The sequence below is a fragment of the Styela clava genome, chromosome 12 (assembly GCF_964204865.1).
Source record: "Styela clava chromosome 12, kaStyClav1.hap1.2, whole genome shotgun sequence".
NCBI lineage: Eukaryota > Metazoa > Chordata > Ascidiacea > Stolidobranchia > Styelidae > Styela > Styela clava.
The window spans coordinates 10,294,631-10,310,403 of NC_135261.1; the positions used below are offsets into that span (position 1 = coordinate 10,294,631).

Genomic DNA, 15,773 nt, shown 5'->3' on the forward strand with positions numbered 1-15,773 from the left:
TATATATATATATATAGTATGGGAACTTTGGTGTTTAGCAAAAAATTATACGATATTGCGATACTAGCGCTAAAATAATCGCATAATATTGTTGTCAAATATTAAGTACTTTGATTAACATCGAAATAGTACTATATATATATGTCTTGTGTGTATAAACGTATAGTACGCACTTCGACCAAGTAAAACGTTCATTCGGACCATGCTTGAGAATACATAATTCTTGTCAAAGTATGGTATTTTTTGTAGTTTGGAAATGATTAACTAATCAAAAATTCATTGCATGATAAAGTAAATAAAAGGTTACGTCTCGTGCACAGTATGGACTGTAATAGTCTCATGATTAGATGGAGACTTTGATACAGCAATCATACAATAGTGAAGAGGGAGAAAGTTTCATGGACGATTTTGGATCAATTTATCTTCTATATATATTAGAGTCAGATTTTCTCTGTAATTGTTGTTTGCAAGATATAAATTAAGGAGCTCGTCAGTAGGGCAGATAAATGCCCCATTTAGGTACTAAAATTTGTAGAGAACTTTTTGACGTTCGTAGATGAAAATGTAAAATACTTAGAAGCTCAGGTCATCGGTTATAAAACATGGTACAGCTTTGGGATCTTTCGTACCGAGCCCCCGCAACTAATGAAAAAATGTGAGGTTTGAGAAAAACACCCCCGACACGTATTTAGTAATTATCCAGTTGTGGTTACAGGATTGAATTGAATTTCCAGCTCAATCCGCATTCCTATAACCCTAACTGGATAATTACTTATTTTGAGCGTTGGTGGGAGGTGTGTTCAAAAGATCCCAGCTTTGAACTGAAAAATTCAGATAAAGATTGATATTAATTACATCGAAAGGAATGGATCGCAACTTTGTTTACATTTCTGCTTCAAACAAAACTCAAAAACCAGCTGTAGCACATAGAGAGTCTTATCAGTTTTCAATTCAAATTGAAATTGCTTTATATACCGAGCAACAGTACCTGAATACCGCCAAAATGTTACAACTATTGAAAATATGCCTGATAATTATATTCTTGTCCAATCGTCAATTTCTGGCCCTACTTCTGTTACTCTTCGCATTGTTAGCTTACTCATTGCTTTGTTTAGGACAAAATAGATTATACAGGGCACAAAATCACAGTTAAATAGATAATATATTTAATATTCGAATGTGATATGTTCCAATAGGTTGTCTCTAAAATGTGGTGTCGCACTTTTCATAGTTTATGAATTTTACTTCACAGGATTACTATAACTACAAGAGAGCTACGCACAAATATATGGACACGTTAGACCAGAGCGAATCAGTCCTTACCGGTACCTTTGACGCTACCGGTACCCTCAAAAAAGTTCTGAATTTCCAGTAGCAAGAATTTTGCAGAATCAAAACGTACAGCCAGTCATGACACTGACTAAAATCCGTGTTCCCATGGATAAAAAATAATACAGCAAAATTTTAGACGAAATATCAAATTTCATAGAATTCACGCAAAATTTTGAAATAAATAAAAGTAATAGCCTTCTAGCGAAAAATTTAATCTTTAACCACTGAAAATTTCAAAGCAATTGGTCCAGTATTCGAAGAGAAAGACGACTTTTTAAAAACGTGTCAATAAACAAGAACAACAACAACATAATATTGAAACGATCGTTATGTCCACTTCGTGTCCAATAAGTGATATATCTAACTCAGAACATCCCATCCCATCCAATATGCTTACCTTGAGCATTTCTCCAATATCATATTTCCAAACTCATAAGTGTGCTAAAGTAAATGGAACCTATGTAGGGCACTACATTTATTGAGACACCTCATCCCAATGTACATCGTGTTGTTTCAGTTCTGAATATATTTATTCATCTCTATTTTAATAAAAAATCAAATAATTATTTTGTCAGTGGCGTGAGCTTATTTGTCTATTCCTAATCCGACGAAGAAAGTTATCGATAATTGGACACCATGGAAGACAAACAATCTCTTCTACCGCCCACCAACTATAATCCTTATGAGCCAGTGGTCAGTCAAGGTGACAGCACATTTGCACCTACGTACATTTGAACCCGTACATCTGAACCCGTAATTTGAACCCAGGACAATTGCACCTGTATACTATTGCACCTATGGACATTTGCACCTACGGACATTTGAACCCATACATTTCCACCCATGGATTTTAGCACCCGCATATAGATTGAACCCGCGGACATTTGAACCCGTGTACGTTTGCACCCGCGTACATTTGGACCCATGTACATTTGCACCCGCGGACATTTGAACCCGTGGACGTTTGCACCCGCGTACATTTGAACCCATGTACATTTGCACCCGCGGACATTTGAACCCATGTACATTTGAACCCACGAACATTTGCACCCGCGGACATTTGAACCAATGTACAATTGCACCCACGTATATTTGAACCCGCGTACATTTGAACCCGCGTACATTTGAACCTACATACATTTACACCCGCGTACAATTGTACCCACAGACATTTGCATCCATGAACATCTACACCCATGGGCATTTGCATTTACGGATATATGCGTCTTTACATATACACCCTTATCCTTCCATGCTATAGAGTATATACTATAGTATATAGGATTGGAAGGTACACTTAGGATTTTTTGTCCAAATGCATACGTTGCGAAAACACCATGGAATTCTCGATTATATACTCGAAGGCTTTATTACAACTATTTTCTATATATTTAATTTATATTATATATTTATATTATACTCCGTCTGTCATTGTCATCGCAATTGTCGATATCATAAGACTCAATGGACAAAATGTTCCGCTGTAGTATGCGAGCCAAAATTGGGGAGTATGATTTGTGCTTTGAACGGTCGACGACTCTTGAAGAGCGCGAGCAAGGATTTTAATTGATGTGATAGTTCGATCCCGCGCAAAGTTTTTCCACGCATCAATGCCCTTTTCCCCTCGCAGACAATTCCAAACTGTTTCTTTAGGACGTTGCAGCTGCGAAGATGACAAGTCCCTTTGCGAAAATAAGTCGGAAACATGGCGCCTACATTTTCCAAGACCACAAGAGGAAACGACCCACTGATTTACAAAGGCCACGAATATTGTAAGCGAAATGATCGGGTTTCAGATGCTACTCATTGGCGCTGCCGTCAGTTTAGGAAATTTCGATGTAAATCGACTGTTGTTACAATCGTTGAAAATGTAATAAAAGAACTAGGATATCACAGTCATTCTGGCGACAGCATTAAGACTGAAGTTGGGATCATCCGTGCAACATTAAAAGAAGCAGCATCAACACCATCAAATACATCGACAAGATATATTTTAGGTGAAGTATTGAATAATAGATCAACAGATGTAGTAATGCGCTTGCCAGGCAAGTCGACTCTGGAGGCCAATATACGCAGAGTAAGGCGACAGAAAAATTGTTCACGTACGAATCCTAAAAGTGCAAGCTTTGATATTCCGAGCGAATATTTAGATATCATTTTGCATGACACTGGCTCGGAGGATCGTCATCGGATAATGGCCATTGGAGATCGATCACTACTTGCACATCTAGATAGTGACCCATATCTCGGCGACGGTACATTTGATGTGGTGCCCGATATTTTCTTCCAGTTGTATACAATTCACTGTAAAGTGGGCGCATCCTATCCACCATGAGTATATTTCCTATTACGAGACAAGCGACAAGAAACATACGTTCAGATGTTGGAAGCGTTGAAAATCATTTTCCCAAATGCTAACCCCACCAAAATCATTGTTGATTTTGAAATAGCAGCTATCAATGCATTCCATGCACATTTTCCTCTGGCCGATTTTAAAGAATGTTATTTTCACCTGTCACAAGCTATTTCGAAAAGTTGGTTCTATCGGATTAAAAGAGAAGTTTGAATGTTTACCTTCTTTCAATCTGAAAATTAGAAGTTTGGCAGCTCTGGCTTTTGTTCCCATCATTAACGAGGTTGCCGAAGTCTTCCCCTTGCTTTGCGACACCTTTGAAGATTTGCCCGAATGCAATCAACTTTTGCAATATTTTGAATCTACCTACATTCGTGGACCTCAAGTGGGTTCACGTCCAAGAGAAACAAGATTTTCCCCTCGATTGTGGAACTATGCCAAAGAGATTGAAATGGTGCCTTCGGCCCCAAGAACAACAAACGCTGTAGAAGGATTTCACAACGCCTTACAAGGAATGTTCCAATGCAAACATCCGAGTATATATATGGGGTTTGCTGAATGGCCTACGAAAAGACATTGCGGTCCACAAACTGATTGCGGCAAATGCTCATGTAGGAGTTACGGCCCACCAAAGATCAAAGTATGTACAACTTGCCGTTAGGTTGACAGTTAAGTTTTTTCATATGGAACTGAAACCGACAAGCTGAGGTATCTCCACTCAATAGCTCAAATGCAGTCTTTTTGATTTTGATCGTGATATCGTAAAATTTCGTTTATCGTCATTACTTTGATTTGTTGTTTAACTATTGTATCATAATTGATAAATTCCTATTTTGTAAAACGTCCATAGCTACTCTATCTCAAAATTGATCGCCCATTCGACACAAATTTGTGAGTGATAACTTTATTGAGATATTAAAATAAATGTAATCCGTAACCTATGACGTCATTTGTAAATTGCAATATCATATTTAACAGACCCTATATGCTGAATATGTTCGATTCACTCTAAATAGTGTAAACAGCAAAAAACATTTTTGGCCACGATAATGATTTTAAAACTTCTTCACTTTCGAATATTCAACATATTTACATGACTTACGATTTCTATGTATAGTTTTGTTCTGACATTCTAATGAAACAATACTTCAATAAAACTGGCATTTGGCTATGAACATGTTGTTACAAAAATGGCATAGTTTCATTATCTTAATTTCATATTTTCTTAGAAACGAAGAATCTGTGAGTTTATTTATTTATATACAGACAATAGTATTCAATTTATAGATTGATTTTAGGAAAAATGTCAAAACCTGATTTGAGACAACACTCATTTTCAACAGTAAAGCGTGGTCGTGTATGCATACATATAACAATTTTGTAAACATGCTAGCAAGAAAACATGAAGTGGCCACAGAGCTCCCAAATCTCATGCTGGGCGGGATATCATAGTAGGCGTTTTCGGTGCAATAATTCCAGAACAAATTTATAGGAGTTGACCACTAAAAATATTACTGTAAAGCTAGTTTTAGTAAGACCCTCATTTAAGACTTCATTGGTCTGTGAGATATTTGTTCCGTATTAGCCCTGGTTTCAGGTATTTCAACGAAATACCGCTTTCTAGGTCATCGTCTGTTTTGGAGATTGCGGCTAACGAATGAAATAAGGTTTTACAAATGTCAATGTAAAAAAACAGCAAAAGAAAAAATGTTGGCAGAACAATGTTGTTTATATCGTTAAGAGATGTTTATCCCTCGGACTACAATGACACTCAAAAATGCTTGCTTCGTAGAAGCGGATAAATGCATATACACCAAAATTAACTACAAGTGAAACAGTGTTGAAATTTAGAATATTGAGCTTGCGCCTGTAACATGAAAATTATTTGCGACTGGAAATTGCCGTTGGGGCAAACATTTTTTGTGAAAATGTACGTGGGTTCAAATGTACGCGGGTTCAAATTAAGCGAGTTCAAATATAATATACGTTGGTTCAAATATACGCGGGTTCAAATGTCCGTGGGTTCAAATGTACGCGGGTTCAAATATACGTGGGTTCAAATGTCTGTGGGTGGAAATATACATGGGTTCAAATGTCCGCGGGTGCAAATGTTCGTGGGTTCAAATGTCCGCGGGTGCAAATGTACATGGGTTCAAATGTACGCGGGTGCAAGCGTACACGGGTTCAAATGTCCGCGGGTGCAAATGTACATGGGTTCAAATGTACGCGGGTGCAAACGTACACGGGTTCAAATGTCCGCGGGTTCAATCTATATGCGGGTGCTAAAATCCATGTGTGGAAATGTATGGGTTCAAATGTCCGTAGGTGCAAATGTCCATAGGTGCAATAGTATACAGGTGCAATTGTCCTGGGTTCAAATTACGGGTTCAGATGTACGGGTTCAAATGTACGCGGGTTCAAAGATAATGGAACCGTCAGTCAACCCCAAATGGGACAAGGTTTCAATCAACAGTATCAGCCAGGTGGACCAACTTATCAGGCTACAAATCAAGGGTATAATACCGGACAAATTCAAGGACAATTTGGTGCTTCGTTTGGACAAACTACCAGTGCCGTAGTGTCTAATCAACCACAACCTTTAAATATATCTATGTGGTCATCCGGATTGTGCGACTGTAGCATTGACATGAAAGGATGTAAGTGTGTCCAATCGTTTTCTAGTATTGTAACCAATGTTACAGTCACGGGCTGGTGTTGGATGATCACGTTGTGCTCGAAAATGATCTAAACCAGGGGTCGGCAAACTTTTGTCGTTCGCGGGTCAAAATTAAAGGTTGCAAGTCATTGGCGGTGCACATATTTTCAGAAAGTTAAAAACCGAAGGAATGGCCAATGAATCACATTTTTTCACACAGATTTAAGTTAAATTGCAAGCAGTGCGCGAAGACTAATTATTTGAATATTTTCTGTATTGTTAAACCATTTGCACTGAGCATCAACTTTTTTACATTTTGTTGTCATTTGTCTAATTATAATCAATTATAGGCTCATTAAACGAGTGATTGTGAATTCTATACTTGTTAGGTTATAATATAATTTAGTGTCTCAAAACAAATTCTGTCACGTAAAGAATATAATCGTCAATACAACTGTTTTGCTAATCTATTCAGTGAAGCGTCACGGCGTATTATATTGCTCCGCGAGCCGTAGTTTGCCGACCCCTGATCTAAACAATGTGATAGCGGAAATGAGTCAGAAATATATTAATCCTTGTGCATCATTTGGAAAATATTCTTTTATCAAATATTTTTTTAGATTTTCTATCTATAAATAGAAAATGCCTGAACTCGATATAGCTGATTTTTGATCGAAGAAAAGTTTTATACCAAACCGTACCCCGATACTCAGCATTCTTTGACAAGTATATTTCTTCTTTTAGGCTTACTTGAGTATTTCTGTGGTCCGTGTTCCAGAGCAAATATGGCAACAAGGCTTGGAGAATCTGCCCTTCATGGATGTTGTTGTGGATTTCACTTCAGTAGCGTTGTTCGACCTTATATTCGTGCCAAACACAACATTCAGGTAGGTAATCTAACAGTCTACCACGTATGATTCATTTTTATGAAGTTGTGCCTCAAATAAATAAGCAGAATAAAAACCGCTATATTCAGTCACCACATTTATTTTACTTTCAGGGTTCGTTAATGGAAGATTGCTGTATGTCATGTTGGTGCCATTCCTGCAATATGTGCCAAATATCACGAGAACTTGACAGACGTTCCTATCCAAAAGGATGCCTGTTTTAAATAAATGTGACAAAGATCTCATGAAATAAGTCTTAAACCGATTTTCTGTTGAGTATATTTAAAAACAAGGCAGTTGATGTTATCGTGTTTATATAAAGTAATGTTGTACAGATGAAACATATCCTCATTGTTTCATATATGCTTCGAAATTTATAGATATATTCTATGAATAATTATTGTAAAGATACCATTAGAAGTGAATGTTTTGCACTCGACCTTTAAAACCACGCTAACAAGGCTTCGTCGTGAAGATTTTCAATTTATGTATGCTTGAAAGATAATCTTTATATATATGTAATGTTTACAATAATCTGTTTTTTGTCCTTATGCTCCACCATTATGTTACTAATTAAGAATTCAACATTAAGAACTTGAGATTTGTTAAATACTCTTTTGAAACTTTGATGTAATATGATACCTTTTTGCCATTGATTGTCTGTAGTTGGCAAAGTAAGATTTATGTGGCTGAACTATGCATAAATGTGAAATCCTGAATTCATGTTGGAACTGAATGAAGTGAATTATATATATCAATGTTTTTCTAATGTGCAATTATATTTTAAAATATTTCAATATACAGTACTAATACATATCACATTCGAGGTTATCATAAGAACTATTTTACACCCTAAGTTTGCAAAGCAGGGTGATAAAAGAAAGTAAAGCTACGGACGACTATATGTATTCATGACCTCTATCGTAATATACGAATAACCACTCAGGAACAAAGTGATTCTGAACTACTGTATAGAATATAGATGATAAAAAAAAATATAGAAATAAAATGGTTTAACATTTTCTATGACTGTGTTTTCTATGAGGCGGGAAGCCGAATATAGAGTTTTAGGCTTTGATAAACTGAACCCTTAACGAGACTAGATCAAACATTGCATGCTGCTTTTGCCAGTGACCCCCGACATCACATGTAGTCAATTGTTTGTAGTCCGCTAGTTGGCACAAGAGTTATTATTTGCAACAGATTTTCAGGATCTGTATAGGTCTCCTTTTCTTTTTTAATCTGACTCATCTATCAGGCATAGTTTTATGACCTTATTTAATGTTAAGAAAGGTTGAGAAGATTGGTAGACTATAGCCACAATACATAAATAAAATTCGTTCTGCAGTACGCGAAAGTTATTATCTCACTCCAAGGGCAGTGGTATAAATTGTATTCGCAAAGGTAGCAGTGGTATCAGAATGCCCAATTTTTTTTATTCCAAGAGAGCGAAAAATCGGACTTGGAGAAAATCGTAAATTAGATACTGAAGTTTAAGCAGTCATGTAACATTTATGGTTTGAGAGTATTTTTTTTTCGCTGTTTAGATAATATAGATACTTGGCAAGGTTTTATGAGGAATTTTCAACACGTACGACTAGAACTTAGGTAGGCCTTAGATCTGAATTGTATGATTCGAATAAATCTTGAACGAATGATGACAATTTACTCCGTGTACATGTACATAATAAGCTTCTTAAATGGAACATGAAAAATACAATTTTTTTCATGGACTTCGTTAAAAATGCGCCCACAGAGCGGGCCTTTTTGGCAGCGATGGAATTTTTTGTATGTACGTGTGCAGTTATCTGCATATTCATTACGCTTCTGTGTATGACCTTGTCACCGGTCAGTCGATCGCGAGCTTTTTTGAAGATGTTAGTCGATCGCGATGGAAAGCAGGTTGGCCACCCCTGAAATATATCATAGATTTATTTTATAACACTAAGTTTACAATATATCTATCCATAAAATTTCAGTGCTTTTCTTTCGACGTTTAATGTACTGGGCACAAATAACTAATATATCAAAAGCAACATGAATAACCTAATATTATGTCATCAGTTCCATGTCCTAACATCCTTGAATGCAAATGTACAGATTGAAAAATCCATGGTGCAAATGTCCATGTGTAGAAATGTATAAGGGTGCTATTGTACGTGGATGCAAATGTCCATGGATGCAAATGTGCATGAGTGCAATTGTACGTGGGCGAAAATGTCCGTGGGTTCAAACATTCTTGGGTGAAAATGTCCAGGGTGAAAATGTCCCTGGGTGTAAATATACATATGTGCAAATGTATTCGGGTGCAAATATACGTAGTTGCCAGTGGCGTATCTACGTAGAATGGCGCCCATGGCAAAGTCTAAAAATGCGCCCCCACGATAGTTGTTTGACAAATTATGATGACTCTTATTGAATTGATGTACTTGTACGTTATTATTTAAGTAAAAACACGAGTTTCAATTATTCCCAATCTGAAATTATTTCATTGAAACTTTTTATGATTATGCTTTTTTGCAGTCTTTGCCCCTCTGCTCAAACGGCGCCCATGGCACGAGCCATGGCTGCCACGCCCTAGATACGCCACTGGTAGTTGCAAATATAATGGAACCGTTTTTAATGTACATATAGTCACTTTTTTTATTATAATAAATAATATTCCTTTTCTGTAGAAAATGCAACATTATATTCCATTTTGCAAAATGATTTATTGTCATAATAAAAACGTGTACATTTAACGCCATGTTCTCACTTATATAGCTAAGTAAACTTATGTTAGAAAAAAGGGGACGAATATTTTAAAGTAACTAATGGACCAATACAATATTTGATTCCAAATGCAGCATGGAGTCCTTGAGAAGATAAACTCGTTATTTGTGCTATTATCGATGTGTACACAACTACGCAAATTGATATAAAGTACGCCTGGTTTTCGCAAATATTCATTGGACAAGAAATTGACCTTTGAATCTTTTTTTGGACACGTCAGTGTACATAACGATCGTTTTAATATTATGTTGTTGTTCTTGTTAGTCTTCTCTTTCGTCATGATGAAATCGCCTTTCTCTTCGAATACTGGACCAATTACTTTGAAATTTTCAGCGGTTAAAAATTGATTTTGTTGCCAGAAGGCTATCACTCCTACTTTTTTTTTTTAATTTCTGTGGACTTTAAGACATTCGTTTTTTATGTGTTTGTGACGTGTTCATATATTTGAGCACAGCTCTATTGTTGTAATATGTTGTTGTTGTGAATAAATCGCTTACCTATTTTACTAAAGGCTTGGTTGCAATTTTTCTTTACTTTCATACTAACCCTAAAATGTTTACCACATTATATAGTTAACTTCGGGTTCATTTCTAACCGCCTATTTGCATTTTAAGTAATCTGTTTCAGTTTATGCATGTCATTTATCTACTACGAATTACACAAACATAAATTATATCATGCCTGGTTTGGTATAGCTGAGATCCATACTTAGCCAATTGTTAATTTGCCAGGCAAACAAAATTGTTAATATTTAACGGATGCAATGACCTTGAAGGTCTTGTATACTTTCTTTTATAATAATAATATTATATAATAAAGATACTCTGGGAAATCTTTTTATTAAGCGTTTTGTTCGAAAGTACAGTGAGCTCAAAGAATTTACTAATTGCTTATATTAATGCTGAAAGGTATAGTTATAAAATCAGACTGGCCTTGGCAGAAAAATATATCGTAATAGAAGTAACAAAGACATAATAAATGTGTAAAATCCTATTTTTATGATCAAATAAAGCAGTTTCTGAATATTTTACTTCTAACAGATATCAACTCTATAAAACATCATGGAACAGGTTAAATACGAATCAAAGCCAATCGAACAGCAGCCGCAAAATGGTTTTTCGCAGATGACAACAACAATGGGAGATAAACCCAGTTCAATTCCTTACATTCATCAGGCAGATTATAGCCATAAGCCTATAATCAAGGAACCTGTTTCTCAGAAAAAGGACAAATCTTATTGGTCGACGCGATTATTCGATTGTAGGGAGAACTGCACGTCATGTAAGAAAATATATCAGTGTTCAATTTAAGCCAAGGCTGTATATATCTTGATCATTGAATCCTTCGATTTTGAAGCTGGACATGCGGACAAATTGACTCTTGTTTTAGAAATTGAACACAGAACTATTTCATTGTAATCTGTATTATCAAAGATTTGTTGGTTTTTATTTTAAAATTTAGATCCCTAGTAATTTTTCTCACTCCAGATTTCATCTTTGTACAACCATGGCATTTTTGGTAATTAAGCAATTACGTATATTAATTTATCGTAAGTCCAATTCGAACGAAAAAAACGTATCGTAAAAAAGGCAATGACACTATTATTTGAAAGTAGTATAAATGTTCCAACAATGAGTTCCAACTTTGAAGTCAAATTTTCAGTGTTATCTTAGTAGAAAGCAGCAGTAGTGTGATTCCCTTCTGGGTAAGATGATTCCACGCAATTTGCTTTTACACAGGCCTGCTGACAGCATTTTGCCCTCTTTGTTTCACGGCAAACGTGGCAACACGAATGGGTGAATCATGGTTATCAGCATGCTGTTGCTTTTTTGTTTTTGCGGTTCTGCACGTACGTCCCCCGGAAAGGAAGAAAACATCAAGGTATTTATAATAATATAATTATAAGGTAGTTAGCAGTTTTCAGAGTTGAAACGTAGAATATATGTTCTTCATACTTTCTGTAATTATGTTATGGTAATACAGATAACCCACGATAATTCCCAAAACTATCCTCAACGGTTTATCAACTTATGCCAAAGCACTGCACATTTTTGGCTGTCACCATCTTCTTAATTCTTCGTTCATAACAGGGTTCTCTGGCGGAAGATTGCTGCATAGAGATTTTTTGCAGATGTTGCAGAACTTGTCAACTATCTAGAGAACTTGATCAACGTGGCTATCCAAAAAGCTGCTTGTGTGTATAATAAGATACATATTATTTATGCGCGACAGCTGTCATTTCAATCAATCAATCAATGACTGAAATTTTTGTTGCTCATTAGAAAGCAGAAAAACTATCGAAAAACAATGCTTGATTACTGAAACAAATTTGTAGATTATTTCAGGAGATATATTAGTTCAAATTTCTGAAGGTTTTTGGATTTGTTTGGAACATTTGTGTTGTGATCGATATAAACTGTATTTGGTAATGAACTAAGTGTGTGGTGGAGCTGATTTCTGTAAGCATGAACGACAAGTTACTCGGGTTGCAATAGATAGGCTATACGTCTATAGAATAAACAATCCAATTTTAACCAGTTTCAGTTAAAATTATAAAAACAAGGTTAATTTTTCCAAAATTCAAACAAAGACTTCCGTAGGAATCAAATTAGTTCACTTTTGGGAACATAACATGTTTTACCCAGTCATTATCAAATTTCATTTTCCACAATTAAATCTACGGCCTGACAAGTACGGCTCATTCAATTGCTTTATAATTACTGAACTATTATGACGCGAACTCACGAAGTCAACTAAAAAAAAACTAGCTTCGTCTGGAGAAGATTAGGATTCGTTTCTATGTGTTGTGGAAATTTACGAATAAAATCGAATAAAGTTTTCTAACTTCTCTTCATTCACGTGGGCGTTGAAGCTAAAGGGTGAACGTGCGACTGGCAGGTCTGTGGCAGTCTACGAATTAGCAATATACTGTGACATCACATTTATTTACCAATTTATTGTCATACTTCTAGTCTTCTTAAGACTACAAAATCCCGAAAGAAATATTTCATCAATTGCGACCACACAAACAAATGCGTCGAAGTAGGCCTGCAGGCCATGCTTGTGTACATGTTCAGATTATGCCATGCTGTTGAAGATAAGTTATATCATTTACCCTAGGACAATGGTTCTTATACTAAGAGATGCTTGATTCCACTGTCCATGAATGATGATTATTCATCTAATGCAGTGGTTCCCAACCGTTCTACCCTGGCTGACCGGTAAAATTAAATGAACTGTACTCGAGGACCGGCAAAATATTGAAATGAGTGGAACGAAAAGTAATAGCATAATTATATTAATAACAAAGTCGATACTTTGGCACCAGGGTCAAAATCCTGTTGTGCATTACATGGAAAAGAACTTCGCCTTGTGACCACGTGAGATATTCTTAACCTTCTATTTGGGTGGTCATTTTAAGCAGGAAAAGCATGCAGGACAGAAAAAAACGCATGCGACGATCTTTAGGTTTATGAATCTTGCGCTTTCGCGATGAATCGGAACTAAAAAAGCGAAGAGTGTGATTACTCGGCGTCAAGATGTCACCAGGCAATTAATACCGCACTTATCAAACAGCAATATGACGGCGGTGGAGAAAAAACGTAATAGGCCAACGCAACTTCGGGTTCGGTAAAGCAATTGAGACGCAGAAGTTCAACAAAAAAACGAAATTTCTTTCGGACCGGCAAAAAAGTTTCACGGACCGGCACAGAAATGATGTATAATTGAAATTTTTCAATGCTTTGTAAAACTTTTTAGTCTATGCTTTTCCCCCCAAATTTCGTATTGCAACATTTGTATCTTCACATAACAGAAGGGGCCGACATAAAGCTTACGTACTCGAACTCGGCACGGAGGATTCGACTACCCATTTCATTATTTTGCCGGTTTGAAATTTTCAAAATACCTATAGTATTACTAACCTAAGAGTTCAACATGAACTTTTTTAATGAAAAACTGTTTAATTTCCCGTGGCTTGTAAAGTATGATTTACGTGGCTAGACTATGGAAAAATGTGAAATCATTAATCATGTTTCATTCATGGAACTCAATGGGGGGGATTGTATCACTGTTTTTCTAATGTGCTATTATATTGTAAAATATTTGAATGTACAGCACTAAAAGATATTACATCATAAGTTACCATACTACCATATTGCAACATACGTTTCAGAGCAGGGTGAGGAAAAGAAGTTAAGCTACGGACGACTGTATTCGTGGTCTCTAGCCTGATTCCATATACTAAGAATCACTCAGGAATAAAGATATTATACTGAGCTGTGAATAAGAGAAATAGGAATAAAATGTTTAACATTCTATATCACTGTATGTATAAGGCGGAAAGTCGATTATGGCGTTTTAGGCTTTGATAAACTGAACCATTGCAAAGACTAGATAAAACATTGCAATTGCGTGCTGCTTTGCTATTAGACCTCTATATCATTTTGTTGTTTGTAGTCCGCTAGTTGGGACAAGAGTGGATATTTGCAACGGGTTTTCGACGTCATAATGACGTCACATTTTCTTGTTGCACAATGTTTTATTTCAGTTTTTTAATTGTAACCTTCTATCAGACCTAGTTTTATGGGTTTAGTTGGTGTTTAGGAAAAGTGGGTGGCTTGGTAGACTAAATAGCCGCAATACATAAATAAAATGACAGTGGGTGGAAATATCCGGGTGTGCCAATGTCCATGGGTGCAAACGTTCGTGGCTGAAAAGGTTCAGAGTGCAGATGTACAAAGGTGCGAAGACAATGGAACATTACTTTTATGTACATAGATTCATTGTTTTTGAATTATAATAGATAATTCCCATAGAAAATACAACATTAAACGTGTACGTTTACCGCCTTGAAGTCACTTTTTCCTATTATAGCTTTATGAACTTATGTTAAAAAGGGGAAAAGGAATATTTCAATGTAAATAATTAACCCAACGTAAATGACTAACGTACGCAAATTCATATGAAGTATTTCTGACCTGTGGATAGTTTTGGTATTATGTTGTTGTTGTGAAAAAATTTCAATCGTTTATCCCTTTAATTACAAGATTAATTGCTTTGAAATTTGTAGTGGTTAAACCTTGTTGTTGGCGCTTGAAGGCTATTACTTTTACTTAATCATTTCAAAACTTCCTGTAGGCAGTATGGGATTCGTTTTTCACCACGAAGTTTTGTGTGATTACGTCATTAACGTGCCTTGGTTCCGTGATCACATCTTCTATTTTACCGGTATTGTAAAAGATTTATTACTAGTTCGTTTTGACTTTCGTGTTCATATATTTGAGCATTGCTCTCTTGATTTAAAGCAGGGGTCACCAAACTACGGCCCGCGGGCCGGATCCGGCCCGCGGCGTCATTTTATCCGGCCCGCAATAACACGCAAAAATGGCTAAATTTTTTACCGATGGAGATTTTCCCCATCATCGTCTTCCTTGTTTATTTCGTAACATTGGCCAATCAGCAAGATGCAAAAAAGTGACGTATTAATGGGCCTTTTCGCATCCTCTCAGACACTTTTGTCACCCTGACAGATTTTCAGTCGTGGTTGTGAACAATACTTCGTTTTTGCGGCTTTGAATGCTATTCGTTAGTTTTTGGTTGTGTTTCGGAAATTGGAATATGAATCAAATAAGTCAATCATCATTTGCCTCCTTAGGAGTTGTAGTTTTTATATAGTAGTAATGAATAGTAGTATAGTAATGAAAAATTACTCTAGAAATAGCTGTGACAAAATAGGCTAACATTCTCTACCGGCACGCAAAGTTTTATAAAA

At 36.1% G+C, this 15,773-nt stretch overlaps 1 protein-coding gene across 1 annotated transcript; it reads left to right on the top strand.

Annotated features, from left to right (window-relative positions):
• Window positions 1–7,049: 7,049 nt before the first annotated feature.
• Window positions 7,050–7,607, top strand: LOC120329244 (cornifelin homolog). The gene is made up of 2 exons (XM_078118313.1): window positions 7,050–7,228; window positions 7,342–7,607. Exons 1-2 carry the CDS (start codon window positions 7,127–7,129, stop codon window positions 7,450–7,452), a joined length of 213 nt encoding a protein of 70 aa, XP_077974439.1. The 5' UTR covers window positions 7,050–7,126; the 3' UTR covers window positions 7,453–7,607.
• The last annotated feature ends 8,166 nt before the right edge of the window (window positions 7,608–15,773 follow it).